The sequence below is a fragment of the Mobula birostris genome, chromosome 12 (assembly GCF_030028105.1).
Source record: "Mobula birostris isolate sMobBir1 chromosome 12, sMobBir1.hap1, whole genome shotgun sequence".
NCBI lineage: Eukaryota > Metazoa > Chordata > Chondrichthyes > Myliobatiformes > Myliobatidae > Mobula > Mobula birostris.
This window is the reverse complement of record NC_092381.1, coordinates 95,108,935-95,127,673: the sequence shown is the minus strand read 5'-3', so window position 1 is coordinate 95,127,673 and position 18,739 is coordinate 95,108,935. Positions and strand designations below refer to the sequence as shown.

The following is an 18,739-nucleotide window of genomic DNA, read 5'->3' as shown; positions in this document are numbered from 1 at the left end:
TAATGTCCAGTGAAGCCAAAATCGTCTAGGCTTTGCCAGAGATGAACTGCTGAACTTCTCAGCAATATCACTCTGAAGAACAAATAATATGTGAGTGTTAGGGGTTGTGACCATACCTATGGCTGAAAAAAATGATTAAGTGTGAATCAGATGACCTGTTGTTGTAATAAGATCATATCTAATTTTTCTGAACTCAGTGAGAATATTACTCATTTAGCAATCTGATCATTCCAGGAATCAATCTCATGACACGCAATGCTCACACATATCCTTTATGAAATTAGTATTTATTAGTTTCTTACCATTTAAAAATTATTGAACCAGATCTTGCTGTCAAATCCTGATTGTTCCAAAACATAAGTCTGATCTTATTTATTAATTTAGATATACAGCGTGGACTAAGCCCTTCTGGCCCAACAAGCTGCACCACCCAGCTACCCACCTATTTAACCCTAGCCTATTCACAGAATAATTTACAATGACCAATTAACCTACTAACTGGTATGCCTTTGGAACAGGGGAGGAAACAAGAGCACCTGGAGGAAACCCACGCGTTAATGGGGAGGACATACAAAATCCTCACAGACGGTGTTGGAATTGAACTACGATGCCCTGAGCGGTCATAGCACTGTGCTAACCGCTATACTGTGGCTTATAGTTGATAATTCAACTGAAGATGTTTATACCTAGAGTACTCCTCCACTGATGGTTGAGGTGGTTCATCTCCAACAACTATAATTATATTTTTTCGTGTACGATCCAAGTTTGTACAAAGATTTCCTCTTGGTGCCCACTACCCTGATGTGTTACTAGTAAATGTGGATAAGTTTGCATCAGAATTCTCAACTGAAAATATATATGGAATGATATCAGATTATTTATTTGGGCATTTCCATTGAAATAATTGTTGAAACAACTTTTTGAGCATTTAATTGAGAAGCTAAGTTTTTAACATGACAGAACTACTATGACACATATTGAAGCCATGGATCTTTCCCTGAAAGAGCACTTCCAAAACTGGGGAAAAACCTGTTCCAATTAATAAAATGGAAAAGAACCTCAAAAGTGGAGTTCAATGAATAAACATTGCCACGTTATTTGATTAACATATACAGCAAACAAATGAATTTCTACCTAGCACATAACTACATATCTGGAACCACTGAAGCTTTGATGAATAACTCAACTTATCCTATAACTTACACTTATACCAGATATACTTTTCTTTTTAAACTTTTGCCTTTGTTTCATGACATCAACACTTAATGCTGGAGATGCCTGAAATTAATCCATCTTGCCTCCTCTTATTTTAGGTCTGTACTTAATATTCTCCTTCAGTGAACTGAATGAAATCTCTTTAATCCATCAAAACTCTAACCTTCATTTAAGAGTCATAGAGCTATACAGCATGGGAATAGGCCATTCAGCTCAACTAATAATACTTCATAATGCACTCAACATTTCCAATCTTTTAACTGTTTTTAAAAAGTTATTCCATCTGCCGTAACTGCTTCCTTGGCAGCTCATTCAACAAAGATATCACCCTTCGTGTAAAAAAAGAGCTGTCCACCAAGTTCCTATTAAATCTTTTCCCTCTCACCTTAAATCTATAGTGTGTCTTCTAATGCTAGATTTCTAAATCTTGGGAAAAAGACTGAATGCATTTACCCTATTTATGCTCCTTAAGATTTTCATACATCTCTATAAGATCACTTCTCAGTGTTCTACACTCCATAAAATAAAGTTCTAGGCTGTCTAACCTCTTCCTATAACTCTGTCCCTCAAGTGTTGGCAACACCCTTGTTGAATCCTTTAATATTCTAAAAGGATTTAGATTTAGTTCTTCATCTTGAGATGCCAAAATCAAATACCAATTAAATGGACTCCTGTTGCAGTAGAGAAAATTTACAGCAGACTATGACTTACAGGATCTCTGGCTGCAGTTATCACCACCTTTTGCTTGACCTTGTGCCACATTAATGTACATGAGTTCTAAAAAATCGTGGCCTGGCAAGCCAACTGCGTAGAATAATGGAAATATTTGTTTTAAGATCTTCAGTATCTATACCAGAATGAGCATCATTGGTATCCTCAACCAATTGCCAAGATTTAAATTAAGGGCTTGTATTAACTACATTAGCTAAATTTTGAATGTAGCAATCCTCTAATTCTATAAAATATTGAAATTAATAAAATCAAACCTAGAGCATATTTTTCCTATTACTTAATTGAGACATTGTCCTCACTGTATATCATTTGCTAAGATATTCAGATGAGGAAAATAAGTAACAGGATGCTTATGCTTCAATATCTCTCAGATTAAACTATGTAATCTCTTTTGAGGGAGAATTTTCATCATTCATGTCCAAGGTCCAGTTTTTGTGCATTCCAATCCTTAGGTAATTGGGCTAAGATGAAGAACTCAAATGAATATGGAAAGTGAATCTCACTGTAATTTCATAATTGCTTTTACATTGCTTTAACAAAACTATGTTAGAAAAATAAAAACCTCTAAACCTCTATCCAATGTACCCTTAATCATTCCCCAAATTATGTCCTCTATCAGTTTTGTGAAGTATTGTGAACAAAGCATGGATGGAAATACTGGAAAGAAAACCGGCAAAATATCTGGTTCCCACATCTATAATTACAACATTAATGAGTAATTCTAGCCTGCATTATAATGGAACAAATCCAATTTAAAAACATTTGCATAACAACCAACTTTTGGTGGTCATACTTCTGGTGGAAACCACATTTATAACATTAGGTTAGGCAACCAATTGTTACAATTTCTGTAACATTGTAAAACATATTAGTGATGGTGTGCACTTTGGTTTGGACAAATAAGTAAAACTACATCAAGAAAGTAAGCTAAAAAGAAGTGTAATAACTACTTAGTTTACTGTAGGCCCATTGTGTGCTTACATGTACTTGAAGGCCTCAGATACCGCTACAGTTTGGATCTTGCTTTTTCACAACTTAAGGATGCCTCCTTGGAAATGATTCCAACTATTCTCCTTGCTGATTATGTTTGATTGGTGGAAACAGCATTAAACTGCCATATAAGCTGCTTGCACTTGCAAGACATTTATTGTGTAGGAAAACTTTCTGTAATTGTACCTAAGGAGTTTTTAAACTTGCTTGTGCAAACACACACATACACACTACATCCAGAGTGATGAAAATGACACCAGTTACACAAAAAGCATTAGAAACATATCATCAGGATCAGTAGTACTTCAGGATTACTAATTAGAATGCAGACTATGTGTTAACAGAATGCAAGAGCTCAAAGCAAGCTGTACACATTACTGGAGAGATTGAGAAAAATATACAATAGTCAAATGGCAAATCTGAATGTTCATAGTACAAAGTTACCACAGGTAGGTTTTTTTCCATTCAAGATTGCAGCAGATAACAAAATCCACAGGAAAATTGTTCACATTGTAAAAATTAAAAAAAGAACATTACATGGGTATAAAATAGTTCAGTTAAAACACTTTTTCAACAAAATAAAGTATTTTAGGTATTAAAAACCTATGGATGTGCAATTCTACATGGTAATACTGTTGACTACATAGATTGCTCATTCCATTTCCATACCCAACATGGGTTAACTAGACTAGAGCAAGTAAGCAAAATTAATGATGAGAGGATAGGAAATGCAAAAAAAAATCTTAAGTACTCCCAAAACAGTTAACTACAGTAACTGTAATCTAGCTGGATTTTATGTATCAAAAAGTCCAGCATTACTGGTTATAACATATACACTATTTGGTGAAACAAATCTTTTACTTAAGGCAGTGGTTCCACAGGGCAGTCAGTGCAACTGGGATGCACAGTCCTCAGAGATTCAGATCACTTATCAAATGCTTCTTAGCTGCTCCAGGACAACCACAATATTGTCACTAAGTCTTAGTGGTTGGTGCTGTTATGCTGTGAAGTTTGTGCTCCGATATAAAAATACTAAGCACACCTCTGGATTCAATCCTGGCACAGAAAGAACAAATGTGGAACTCTTCCATGAGGTCCTTTCAGGAACCGCAAGCATCCATCAAGCTTGCAGACAAGTCTTGAATTATGCCACTATTCGGTCATTCAAAAGACATCAAGTTTGCAGGGACCTGAGAAGATAAAATTTTAAATACTGAATGAAACAATTATACAACATTAAGACCATAAATCAGCTGCACTAGCAATTCTCAAGAATGTGAAAAGATTCCTTTACAGGGACATAGTTAAGCTCGCGGGGACATCAAAAGCACACTCAGAACTAGGCTTAAGAATGTCTTAAAGTAAAAGAAACTTACAGAGAGGTTTATAGAAGGAAAAAACCAGAGGTTAGGGTCTCATTAGCTAAACATCTGATTAGATTCATTAGGCAGCACAGAAACAGGCCCTTCAGCCTAATTTACACCACCACCATTTTGGTGTCATCTGCAAATTTATTAACCATGCCATCTACATTCTCATCCAAATCGTTAATACATTATAAATGAAAAACAGTGAACGCATTACCAATTCCTGTGGCACACTAGTAGTCACAAACCTCTATTCAGAAAAGGACCCTCCACTACCACCCACTGACTCAACACCAAAAAGCAATTTTGTATCCAATTGGCTAACATACCCTGAATCCCATATGATCTCAACTTCTGGGTTGGCCTACCATGGCAAGACCTTGTCCATTTAGTGATCTACTGCCCTGCCCACATCATTCCTCTCACTCTTCTCTTCAAAAAGCTAAACTAAATTTATGAGACACAATTTTCAATGCACAAAGCCATGCAGACAATCCCTGACTGGTCCTTGCTCTTTCAAATACATAAAGATACTGTTTTTAAAAAAAATCCTTTCCAGTAACTTACTCACTACTGATGTCAGGCTCACAGCCTTTAGATCCCTGGCTTGTCCTTGCAGCTCTTCTTAATAAAGGCACAATGTTAGCCACCCTCTAGTTTTTATCTCAACTGTGGCTACCTATGATACAAATATCTCTGCCAGTGGCCCAATAATTTCTTTTCTGGTTTTGCATAATATCTAAGGACACACCTGGTCAGGCTCAGGGGATTTATCCACCTTTATGCACTTTTAAGATTGCCAGCACCTCCTCTTTTGAAATGTGGATTTTTAAAAAAAATCACCATTCTCTTCCATAATTTCCCTAGCTTCCATGGTTTCCACAGTAAATACAGACTTCATTTAAGATCTCATTCATCTTCTGTAACTCCACACATATTCTTTTCCTAGTTACTCTTTTGCTCCTAATGTACAAACGTATTTATAGCATCACTTAGGATTCTCCTTTTCCTTATCTCAAGCTATCACACAGTATCCTCTCTTTTGGCCCTTTTGATTTCTCCTGTAATAGAAGTTTGCTTAATCCCAGCTGCCAAAAGTTGACATTTGCCTCCCTTTTCCTCACCAGAATCTCAATATTCCTTGTCATCCAGGGCTCCCTAATCCTACCAGATTTGCCTTTCATTCTAACAGGAACTTATTGGTCCTGAACTCTCCACATCTCATTTTTTCATACCACCCCACCCCCCACTTGCCACTCATCCTGTAAACCTGCGATTCTCACTGCACCAATTGCAATGTACCAAAAGTGGCATCATGGCTTGGTATGGCCTGCGATCGCAAGACACTGCAGAGTTGCGGATGCAATTCAGCACATCATGGAACACAGCTTCCCTTTCCTGGATTCTGCCTACAATTCTCACTGTTTCAGTAAAGCAAACAATGTAATCAAAGTCTCCACCTACCCCAGACATTTTCTCTTCGACACAACCCTCATTGGGCAGAAGCAGCCTGAAAACATGTACCACTAGGCTCTAGGACAGCTTCTAGCCCATTGTTATAAGACTACTGAATGGTCCCTTATTATGAAAGGTTGGATTCTTGAACTCTCAGTCTATCTCATTACGGCACTTGCAACTTATTGGCTGCCTGCATTGCACTCTCTCTATGGTTCTGAAACTTTATTTTGCATTCTGTTATTGTTTTCTGTTGTACTACCTCAATGCACTGTTGTAATAATATGATCTGTGTGGATGACTTGCAGAACAGATTTTCACCCTACCTTGGGGTATGTGACGATAATAAACCAACTCCAATTCCCTCTTATTTCTAAATTCTACCCATATATCCTCATGAGACAATCCCCCAAGGTATTTCCTCTCCAAGTACTGCCGGGATATTCTCCCTCATCAAAAAGGTAACTCTCCTCAGTCTAGCCCTCAACCATGTTTCTTTATAGTTCCAATATTCCAATCCCATTAGTACATCTGGCCTTCATTACTCCATAATCTGTTCCTGTGTGTCCTGCCAACTGAATTTATTTGCTTTACTGCTGCACTGAAGACAAATATAAAAGTTAAAGCAAACAAATACCGTACCCTTGCCAGGCAAGTTTAAACCTTCCCAAATGGCACTAGTGAATCTTTATATTGGATTCTCCTCCTATTTAGCTTCAGGTGCAATTCATATAGTTACCTTCTACCCCAGAAGAGATCTCAATGAACCCGAATTCCATCCTCCTACACCATCTCTTCAGTCATGCATTCATCTGCTCAATCCATCTACTCCTATCCTTACTAACACATGGCAATGGAAGTAATCCAGAGTCAAGGATGTCTCTGATCGATTGCATGACATTCTGAAGTGGGAGGGTGATCAGCCAGATGTCGTGGTGCACATCGGTACCAATGACATAGCAAGGAAGAGTGAGGAGGTCCTGGAGAGTGAGTATAGAGAGCTTGGTAGGAAGTTGAAAAGCAGGACCTCGAGGGTGGTAATCTCAGGATTGCTACCTGTGCTGCGTGCCAGTGAGGGTAAGAATAGGATGCTCTGGAGGATGAACAAATGGCTGAGGAACTGGTGTAGGGGGCAGGGTTTCAGATTTCAGGATCATTGGGATCTCTTCTGGGGCAGGTGGGACCTGTACAAGAGAGACGGGTTACACTTGAACTACAGGGGGACCAATATCCTTTCAGGGAGTTTTGTTAGTGCTATTGGGGAGGCTTTAAACTAGATTTAAACTAGATGGGAACCAGAGTGCCAAAGCTGACAGCGTGGCTGGGGTGAAAATAAATGATGTTAAAAGTTCAAGCAAATCCGCTAATAGAAAGGTTGTGAGTGGTGTTAAAAATCTTCTGAGGTGTATATATTTCAATGCTGGGAATATTGTGGGGAAGGCGGATGAGTTGAGGGCGTGGATTGACATGTGGAATTATGACGTTATAGCAATTAGTGAAACTTGGCTACAGGAGGGGCAGGACTGGCAGCTTAATATTCCAGGGTTCCGATGTTTCAGATGTGATCGAGGCAGAGGATTGAAAGGTGGGGGAGCAGCATTGCTTGTTAGGGAAAATATTACAGCAGTGCTCAGGCAGGATAGATTAGAGGGCTTGTCTACTGAGTCCTTATGGGTGGAGCTGAGAAACAGGAAAGGTATGGCCACATTAGTGGGATTGTATTACAGACCACCCAATAGCCAACGAGACTTGGAAGAGCAAATCTGCAGAGATAGCAGGCAACTGCAGGAAACATAAAGTTGTGATGGTAGGGGATTTTAATTTTCCATATATTGATTGGGACTCCCATACTGTTAGGGGTCTAGATGGTTTAGAGTTTGTAAAATATGTTCAGGAAAGTTTTCTAAATCAATATATAGAGGGACCAACTAGAGGGGATGCAATATTGGATCTCCTGTTAGGAAATGAGTTAGGACAAGTGACGGAAGTCTGTGTAGGGGAGCACTTTGGTTCCAGTGATTATAACACCATTAGTTTCAATTTGATCATGGACAAGGATAGATCTGGTCCTAGGGTTGAGGTTCTGAACTGGAAGAAGGCCAAATTTGAAGAAATGAGAAAGGATCTAAAAAGCGTGGATTGGGACAGGTTGTTCTCTGGCAAAGATGTGATCGGTAGGTGGGAAGCCTTCAAAGGAGAAATTTTGAGAGTGCAGAGTTTGTATGTTCCTGTCAGGATTAAAGGCAAAGTGAATAGGAATAAGGAACCTTGGCTCTCAAGGGATATTGCAACTCTGATAAAGAAGAAGATGGAGTTGTATGAAATGTATAGGAAACAGGGAGTAAATCAGGTGCTTGAGGAGTATAAGAAGTGCAAGAAAATACTTAAGAAAGTAATCAGGAGGGCTAAAAGAAGACATGAGGTTGCCTTGGCAGTCAAAGTGAAGGATAATCCAAAGAGCTTTTACAGGTATATTAAGAGCAAAAGGATTGTAAGGGATAAAATTGGTCCTCTTGAAGAAAAGAGAGGTTGGCTATGTGCGAAACCAAAGGAAATGGGGGAGATCTTAAATAGGTTTTTTCCGTCTGTATTTACTAAGGAAACTGGCATGAAATCTATGGAATTAAGGGAATCAAGTAGTGAGACCATGGAAACTGTACAGATTCAAAAGGAGGAGGTGCTTGCTGTCTTGAGGAAAATTAAAGTGGATAAATCCCCGAGACCTGACAGGGTGTTTCCTTGGACCTTGAAGGAGACTAGTGTTGAAATTGCGGGGGCCCTGGCAGAAATATTTAAAATGTCGCTGTCTACGGGTGAGGTGCCGGAGGATTGGAGAGTGGCTCATGTTGCTCCATTGTTTAAAAAAGGATCGAAAAGTAATCCGGTAAATTTAACGTTGGTAGTAGGTAAGTTATTGGAGGGAGTACTAAGAGACAGAATCTACAAGCATTTGGATAGACAGGGAATTATTAGGGAGAGTCAACATGGCTTTGTGCGTGGTAGGTCATGTTTGACCAATCTGTTGGAGTTTTTCGAGGAGGTTACCAGGAAAGTGGATGAAGGGAAGGCAGTGGATATTGTCTACATGGACTTCAGTAAGGCCTTTGACAAGGTCCCGCATGGGAGGTTAGTTAGGAAAATTCAGTCGCTAGGTATACATGGAGAGGTGGTAAATTGGATTAGATATTGGCTCAATGGAAGAAGCCAAAGAGTGGTAGTAGAGAATTGCTTCTCCGAGAGGAGGCCTGTGACTAGTGGTGTGCCACAGGGATCAGTGCTGGGTCCATTGTTATTTGTCATCTATATTAATGATCTGGATGATAATGTGGTAAATTGGATCAGCAAATTTGCTGATGATACAAAGATTGGAGGTGTAGTAGACAGTGAGGAAGGTTTTCAGAGCCTGCAGAGGGACTTGGACCAGCTGGAAAAATGGGCTGAAAAATGGCAGATGGAATTTAATACAGACAAGTGTGAGGTATTGCACGTTGGAAGGACAAACCAAGGTAGAATATACAGGGTTCTGGTAAGGCACTGAGGAGTGCAGTAGAACAGGGGGATCTGGGAATACAGATACAAAATTCCCTAAAAGTGGCGTCACAGGTAGATAGGGTCGTAAAGAGAGCTTTTGGTACATTGGCCTTTATTAATCAAAGTATTGAGTATAAGAGCTGGAATGTTATGATGAGGTTGTATAAGGCATTGGTGAGGCCGAATCTGGAGTATTGTGTTCAGTTTTGGTCACCAACTTACAGGAAGGATATAAATAAGGCTGAAAGGGTACAGAGAAGGTTTACAAGGTTGTTGCCAGGAATTGAGAAACTCAGTTACAGAGAAAGGTTGAATAGGTTAGGACTTTATTCCCTGGAGCGTAGAAGAATGAGGGGAGATTTGATAGAGGTATATAAAATTATGATGGGTATAGATAGAGTGAATGCAAGCAGGCTTTTCCCACTGAGGCAAGGGGAGAAAGAAACCAGAGGACATGGGTTAAGGGTGAGGGGGGGAAAAGTTTAAAGGGAACATTGGGGGGGGCTTCTTCACACAGAGAGTGGTGGGAGTATGGAATGAGCTGCCAGATGAGGTGGTAAATGTGGGTTCTTTTTTAACATTTAAGAATAAATTAGACAGATACATGGATGGGAGGTGTATGGAGGGATATGGTCCATGTGCAGGTCAGTGGGACTAGGCAGAAAATGGTTCGGCACATCCAAGAAGGGCCAAAAGGCCTGTTTCTGTGCTGTAGTTTTCTATGGTTCTATAGACCTTGAGGGTTTGCTTTTTAACCTTTTGCATAACTCCCTATATGCACTCTGCAGGAACTCAATCCTTTATCTAACAATTCATTGTTCACCCTTTCCCTTGACAACATTCTTCACCTGCTTGGAGACATCCTTCATCCTGGGAGGCAACATGCTATCCTGGAGCCTCATTGACACCTACAGAAACTACTGTCTATAATCAAATTATCAAATCTTTAATACTACAACTCCTGGTGTCTCTACTCTCCCCTGCTGTGCATCAGAAACAGCTGTTGTGCTACTGCCCTGGCTGTCCTTCTCAATAGCATCCAAAACAAGATACTTACTCCTGGGATGAATGGTCTCAGGGGAATTCTGCACTCTAACTGTCTCTTCTACCTTTCCTGATGGTTATTCAACAATCTGCTACTGCACTTGTTGTGTGACCACTTCAATGACACTCCCAGCATCATATCTGCTCCTGAATGAGTCCAAGTGCAGTTTCTGACATGCTGAAACCTCTCAAGCCAAAGCCAAGGTATTTACATCTGAAACAGAGTAGCTTTTAATTACTTCATCATGGAACTCCCTGAGATTGCATAGGTGATTTGTAAAGTTGCACCATGTGGAAAATTTTAACAATGAGGGAATATTTGATAGGTATAGATATTACCAGCAGGTCTTTGCGTATGAATGCACATATCAATTGCCAGAAATGTTCCGAGCTCTTATAGGGAATGGTAGCTAGACTTCATGTTGGAGGAGGTGGATAACTATGCATCTCCTCTATCTCGGAGTTTCTGTGACTCCCATCAAAGTAGCTTGAATGGCAAAGTGACAAGAATTGGCAACTAAGGTCACCACCAGGTTAGGGTGTTGAACAAACTAGCTTCAATTGCTTTCCCAGGGCCAAGTGCTGATCATTAAACAACTAGATATCTCCCTGCTGTGGTACAGTTTGATCATTTTGGTCTTGTCCCATTTTTACAGCCAAAATCCAGAAAAGGTTGCTTAATTTCTTCAAGGGCAAGCAGGAACACTGGGTCACAGCTATGGTTTCAGGTATCCCAACTAAGGAGGTAGTGCAGTCAGTTGCTGGCGTGCATTCATACCCAGGTGCTGACTCTCTGCCTTAATACTCTGCAGAGATACTATGCAGACATACTATATTTCAGAGTGCGCCCAGGCTACATTTTTTGTCTGCCCAGGGCACTACCTTCAAAATGACACACGGCTCCCAATGGCAAACATCAATTGTGCTGCTTTGCAGCAGTTGCCCATCTTTTCCTCAGACTTTTTTTCCCCCAGAGTCTGGAACATTGCTGACTTGATTCAAAGTGCCCCCTGTGCTCTACAGACTGTAAGGAGGTGTTTCCTACAAATGCTATTTTTGCACACTCTCTACTTCCTTGTCCATGATGGCAATTTGGGTACACAGCACAATGTAGAGGCCTGTTATGCCATCTGACAGCAGGGGATGGTCCCAGTACAGGTTTCTCCAAATGTGAGTCCTGCCCCTTTAGATCAAAGACCTGGGTTGGAGAGTGCTACATAAGAAGCTGCATGCAATAAATTGTTAAATGGTTTGATGGATCTCTGAGCTACCTTCCATTTCTGTGTCCTGGAAGTGTTTTGTTCCATATTTACATGAAATGTGAGTGGCTGCACCCCCATCTGTGTATTTGAAGGGTATGTTTCTCAAGTCCAGGCTGCATTTTCACCCCCACGCTCCTGATATACATTCAGTGTGCACTTCATTAGGTACACCAGTATACCTGCTCTTTAATGCAAATATCTAATCAGCCAATCATTAGGCAGTAACTCATTGCATAAAAGCATGCAGCTTTGGTCAAGAGGTTCATGTGTTGTTCAGACCAAATATCAGAATGGGGAAGAAATGTGATCTAAGTGACTTTCACCATGGAATGATTATTGATGCCAGAGGGGATGGTTTGTGTATCTCAGAAGCTGCAGACAGCCTGGGATTTTCACATACAACACATTACAGAAAATGGTGTGAAAAAACAAAAAAAAACATTGAGTGCATTTTCATCTGTGGGTGAAAATGCCTTGTTAATGAGTGAGGTCAGAGGAGAATGGGCAGACTGGTTCAAGCTGACAGGAAGGCTACAGTAACTCAAATAACCACACATTACAACAGTGGTGTGCAGGAGCATCTCTGAACGCACAACATGTTGAACCTTGAAGTGAATGGGCTACAGCAGAAAGTCACGAAGATACACTCAGAGTGTATATTGAGGGCAGTAGGCCTCTCTGTTGATCTGCTTCAAAAGGGCAACAATTATACCAGTACCCAAGAATAATTATGTGAGCTGCCTTAATGGCTATCGCCCAGTAGCATTCCCATCTACGGTGATGAATTGCTTTGAAAGGTTGGTCATGACTAGACTGAGCTCCTGCCTCAGTAAGGATCTGGACCCACTGCGGTTTGTCTATCACAACAGGTCAACGGCAGACGCAATCTTAATAGCTCTTCACACGGCCTTAGACCACCTGGACAATACAAACACTTATGTCAGGATGCTGTTCATTAACTATAGATCAGCATTTAACACCATCATTCCTACAATTCTGACTGAGAAGTTACAGAACCTGTGCCTCTGTATCTCCCTCTGCAACTGGATCCTCAACTTCCTAACCAGGAGACCACAATCTGTGAGGATTAGTGATAATATCTCCTCCTCTATCAACACTGGTGCACCTCAGGGGTATGTGCTTAACCCCACTGCTCTACTCTCTATACCCATGACTATGTGGCTAGGCATACCTCAAATACCATCTATAAATTTGCTGACGATACAACAGTTGTTGGTAGAATCTCAGATGGAGACAACAGGACATTCAGGAGTGAGATATGCCAACTAGTTGAGTGGTGTCGCAGCAACAACCTTGCACTCACGTTAGTAAGATGAAAGAGCCGATTGTGAACTTCAGGGAGGGCAAGATGAAGGAACCACAGATCAATCCTCAGAGGGATCAGAAGTGGAGAGAGTGAGCAGTTTCCAAGTTCCTGGGTGTCAAGATCTCTGAGGACCTAATCTGATCCCAACATATCGATGCAGCTACAAGGAAGGCAAGAGGGCATCTATACTTCATTGGGAGTTTAATGAGATTTGTTATGTTAACAAATACACTCAAACTTCTATAGGTGTACCGTGGAGAGCATTCTCACAGGCTGCATCACTGTCTGGTACGGGGGTGGGGGGTGCTGCTACTGCACAGGACCAAAAGAAGCTGCAGAGAGTTGTAAATTTAGTTGGCTCCATTCTGGGTACTAGCCTACAAAGCACCCAGGACATCTTCAAGGACCGGTGTCTCAGAAAGGCAGCATCCAGTATTAAGGACCTCCAGCACCCAGGGCATGCCCTTTTCTCACTGTTTCATCAGGTAGGAGCTACAGAAGCCTGAAGGCACACACTCAGCGATTCAGGAACAGTTTCTTCCCTTTTGCCATCTGATTCCTAAATGGACCCTGATCCTATGAACAGTACCTCAACTTTTTAAATATATATTATTTGTTTTTGCATGATTTTTAATCTATTCATTATATGTATACCGTAACTGATTTACTTTGTATTATTATTATTACTTCTTCTATATTATATATTGCATTGAACTGCTGCTGCCAAGTTAACAAATTTTACGACACATGCCTGTGATAATAAACCTGGACCTGATGGAATTCACCCTCGGGTTCTGAAGGAAGTAGCTGGAGAGATTGCGGAGGCATTAGCGATGATCTTTCAAGAATCGATAGATTCTGGCATTGTACCTACCGGATGACTGGAAAATTGCAAATGGTATTCTGCTATTCCTCAACACCTCTATATGCCAGAACCCACAGGAAGAGGAAATATAGACCAATACTTTGAATATGAAATAAAGTTTGAAGAGCTTCCAGCAGTAATTCAGACCTACTGCTAGAAGGACCTGTTTTAAGACCAGTCAAAACGAAAAAAGAATCTGAACAAATTATAACTTTGCAAGGACAGATTTCCTCCACCCACTGTAAGCCCAAAATGATGACAACCAGTTCTGCAGTATACACTGATAAATAGCTAGTAAGACATTTCTTTATGTTTCCTGTAATTCAAGCACAAAAACAGCCACACCAACATTTCCCGTTAAATTATCTTTTGATCCATCAGTAAAAATGGTCAATGTATCACAATAATTCTCCTTAACATACTGATGAACCAACAGACTCTTGGGCATATCAGGATCCTTGGATTTCATTAAATCATGCAACCTAAAATCAACTAAAGCCATTGGGAAAAAAACCGTAGTGGGGTTACTGAAAAAGCTACAGTGGGACAAATCATATAATCCAGCAAACCCATATTCCTAGCGTGATGAGAACCCAGTCACCCAAAACTAAAAAAAACACTCTTCTTGTAATGTTCCCAATAGTCTTCCAACACACTTAACAGGGTGATCATTCCTCTGCCCCCTCGTTAACCCAGTATGCTAACAACTTCATCCTTCACAACTATAAGGGTAATTGTCCCATTTCAACCAGTAAAGCTGAAACAGGAGATGACCTTACTGCACCACAACAGGCTAAAAGCCTGAACTTCTGTCACATCCAAACATTTTAAATTTGAAGATGAAGCTGATCCATAAGCCACACAGCCATATCAAGTACCAATGGAATTGAACAAATATATAAAGTCAACAGAAATTTTCATGGAAAACCCCAAGAATACCCAACAAAGACACCCAAGGATATTTAATGCCCCTTTTACATTTGTCAATCATCCTTCTGATATGGTACTTCCATGTCAACTTATTATCCAGCCACATGCCAAAAAATCTTACCACTGACACTTCAAGAGTTTGACTATCCAAGTTCAAATTGAGTGCAGGTCTATTGATCCTCTTTGTAAAACATATGTGTTTTAGCTACTGAAAGCTTAAAACCCCATCTATTTGACCTTTCAAATTCACACAAAGAAAACTCTACATCACTAATACTATCATTGCTATAGGTAGCTTCCAATACATCAGGATATTTACCTAGAATCTTATCCCTACATTGTTTAGCCTCTTCACTTATCTTGATTATGAATTGCAGCAAATGACCAAGCCAGTAACTCACCCTTCTCTGTTTCATTAACAATTGTACTATCTTCTTTAATCAATACTGGAATGTTATTAGCCCTATGAATCCCCACGTTTTTAGTCATTCTCCAAACACCTTCAAGTTTAATATCCCTTCCAATACTATCACAATATGACCTCCAGTAAACCTTTCTCGCAACTTTCATTACTTTCCTCACCACGGCCTGTGCCCTTATATACTTAACAAGGTCACTCGTTGAGTGATACTTCTTAACTTTCCTAAACACCTTATTTCTCTCCCTATTTGCCTCTGCACACTCCTCATTCCACCATGGTATAGCCTTTCTCCTATTAATACCCTTTTTAATAGGAATCACTTCCACTGCAGTTTGATGAATAATAAATTATTTAACCTTTCATTGCAGAAATCCACATCATCCTCAACATTTAACCCTGGTAGATGTTCATCACATAAAACCTTAAACCTCTCCCAATTTGCTTTACCAAAATTCCACCTGCTAAAAGTGGCCTCCTGTCCCGTATATGAATCTGCACCCAAGCTTATAAATATAGGAAAATGATCACTTCCCAATGTTTCATCTCCCATGATATCCCACTCATTCACTCCAGCCAGAATATTCCAAATTGAAGTTAAATCTGTAACAGTTTCAGAACTATAATGAACATTAAATCTTGTGCCCCTCCCATCATTAAGACACTCAAGATGGGAAATATTTAAAAATTCTTCTACAATCAAATCATTACTATCATTCTGTGAACAACCTCACAGTGAACCATGCACATTAAAATCCCCACACCATACGACCCTCAGTGAGCTAGAGCTACATATGCTTTCCAGCAAATCAATTGAGAACTTGCCAAAAAGGTTATAAAAATTTCCTTCTTTAATACACTTACCAAATACTTCTAATACAAGTGCCTCATATACTTAATTTACCTCCACAATCTTAGGCACCATCTCTTTCCTTATAAAACTTGCAACACCACCCCCTCTACCAACTAATCTATCCCGCCTAATTACAATATAATCCTGCAAAGAAAAACTTACATGTGGTAATAACCAGGTTTCCTGAATACAAGTGAATAATCAGGTGGATTTGATAAATCAGAAACAAACTTCTTAAAGTCTTGGCCATTAGACATCAGGCTTCTTGCATTCCAAAGCAATATTCTTATGCCTATTATGTATCTTCACAAGGAGGGTGAAATACAGATACCCCACCCATTAGAGCTTCATTTACAGCTTCCCACATAACACCTGTTATACCCAGACACTCTTCAGCAGCTTTCACAATAATTTTAATTTTCTCAGTACAAACTTGATGTTTCAGCAGTACAATTCACCACATCCATTATGAACATCACAAACTACATTTTATCAACTAGCGAAGTATCTTTAGTAAGAGAAGTATGATGCCAACATATAGTCTCTGACTTCACAGTCTGTTCCCTGATTGGTAATACTTTAGCAATGCTTGGTTTAACTTTTTGCACAGCCTCTGCCTAAGACATACCTAACTGTACTTTAACATTTTGAACTTCAGCTGCCTTAAGTACGTCATATCCTCTGTAAGCTTCATTATGTTCTCCTCCACAATTACAACAATTAAACTTTACGCCTTCGCAATCCTCATATTTATGTTCCCCACCACACTTACTACATCTTACTGCTGCAACATGCCCAAACCTCTGACATTTGTAACATCTAAGCAGGCGTGGAATATAATCTCGAACATTATAACTTACATAACCCAAACTAACTTTATCAGGGAGCTTCACCTCATCAAAACATATCAATATAGACAAACTATCTATCCTTTCCCCATTTCTGACTACTTGCAATCTCTTTACATCCTTAACCTTGTCTCCCAATAAATGAGATTTAACCTCTTCTATTGAAATCTCCACCAGAACAGCTGTTATAACACTAACACCTCTATTTTCATTAGGCAAAATAGGTACAATCTTCTTGCCAAGTAAAATCTTCAATCATAATGCCTTCTCACACTACTTTTTAGCCTTATACACAATTAACACCTTCCCTCCTCTTAAAAGTATGAGCACAATCTATATTCCCTATGGCTGCTTTTAGCTCTGTAGTTAATTCAATGGGATTGATGGAGGGCGGCTGTTCCGGGTCAAATTTGAACATCTTGAAGTCTTCTTCCCCTTTTTTCAAAATATCCATCCTTTCCTCTCCATCGTTTGAAATCATTTCAGCATTATGTTTCTTTTTCCGTTTTCCAGATCTGGATTCAACTTCTTGCCAACCTCCTTCCGCCTCACCTGAACCCTCCATTTGTGGTTCCTTTTCCAAATCCTCCCCCTTACCTGAACCTACAACCATTTCCCAACATCCCCACACCACTTGAAAAGTTCCATCAACGCTGTCTTCGAAGCATCTTAAATGTCAGCTGGGAAGATAGAAAAACCAACGTCAGTGTGCTAAATGAAGCAAAAACAACAAGCATTGACGCCTACGTCATCAAGAACCAACTAAGATGGAGCGGTCATGTTGTTTGGATGGGAGACGGAACGTCTACCAAAACAAATCTTCTACTCCCAGCTTAAAGAAGGCAAAGGTAAAAGAGGTGGACAACAGAAGAGATTCAAAGACGTCTTAAAGGCCAACATGAAGAAATGTAACATCGACATCAACAATTGGGAAACCAATGCCAAGGACAGGAAACTCTGGCAAGCCATCATCCAGGAAGGAACAGCAACTTTCAAAGCCAACAGATGTGCAGAGTTAGAAGAAAAGAGAAGAAAATGGAAAGAGAGGCAACAACAACCAAAGCCCCATCTGCCATCTGGAAATACCTGTCCTGAATGCGGAAGAACTGTCAAAGCCAAGATTGGACTCATAAGCCACTTGAGAGCCCATAAGTAGATCAACAGAATGAAGACCATCATCCTCGACCTCGAGGGACAGCCACGACGACACCATTCACAGACAGCGCTACCAACTACCACTCCTTAAGCCAGCCAGGAGTTTGATGGAACCCAACTTCTTCTTCTTCTTCTATTTCCGGCTGTTTAGACGCATCTAGACCCTCCACAGGATGTATAATTAATTATAGAACTTCAAGGAACTCAAATTCTCGAATACAACCTAGTCTCACGTATAAACTGAATAATAAACTCTTCAACAGGTGTTGATTCTCTTAATGGCCAAACAAAGATTTAATAGGAAACCAAAATAAATTTAAGCCAGATAGCCTCTTGAACACCTTACTTCTTTCAATTTTGTATCGATTACAGCTCAGCAAAACATGCTGGACTGTCTCTGGACTACCACAGTCACGTAATCCAGTAGGATGTTTTCCTATTATCTTTAAATAATAGTTCAACCCACAATGCCCCAACCTAAGTCTTGTAAATTTCACCATATCTCTACGACTTAAAAGATAACAGTCTGAGACCTTTCTAACTAGTGGGTGACTAGAAAAATAATGCCTACTCCTTAATTCATTTTTCCAATTCTCCTGCCACTTCTTCTCTATACCTTTTTTAATCCTACTTCTCAATTCTGCTCTGCCTAGGGGAACTCTAATTTCTACTTGCCTGATCTGTAAGGAAGACTTTGCAATGCCACCCACAGTTTCATTTCCCTCCACCCCAGCATGCCCAGGTATC

At 40.0% G+C, this 18,739-nt stretch overlaps 1 protein-coding gene across 5 annotated transcripts in view; it reads right to left on the bottom strand.

The window, feature by feature from the left end:
* Positions 1-304: 304 nt before the first annotated feature.
* The window catches only part of ralgps2 (Ral GEF with PH domain and SH3 binding motif 2), a 567,568-nt gene continuing 549,133 nt past the window's right edge, over positions 305-18,739 (bottom strand). For all 5 annotated transcript variants that reach the window (XM_072274320.1, XM_072274319.1, XM_072274317.1 and 2 more), the window contains one exon: positions 305-4,127. In XM_072274320.1, the coding sequence (XP_072130421.1) occupies positions 4,098-4,127 (30 nt within the window). In that variant the 3' untranslated portion in view covers positions 305-4,097. The remainder of the gene's footprint in view (positions 4,128-18,739) is intronic.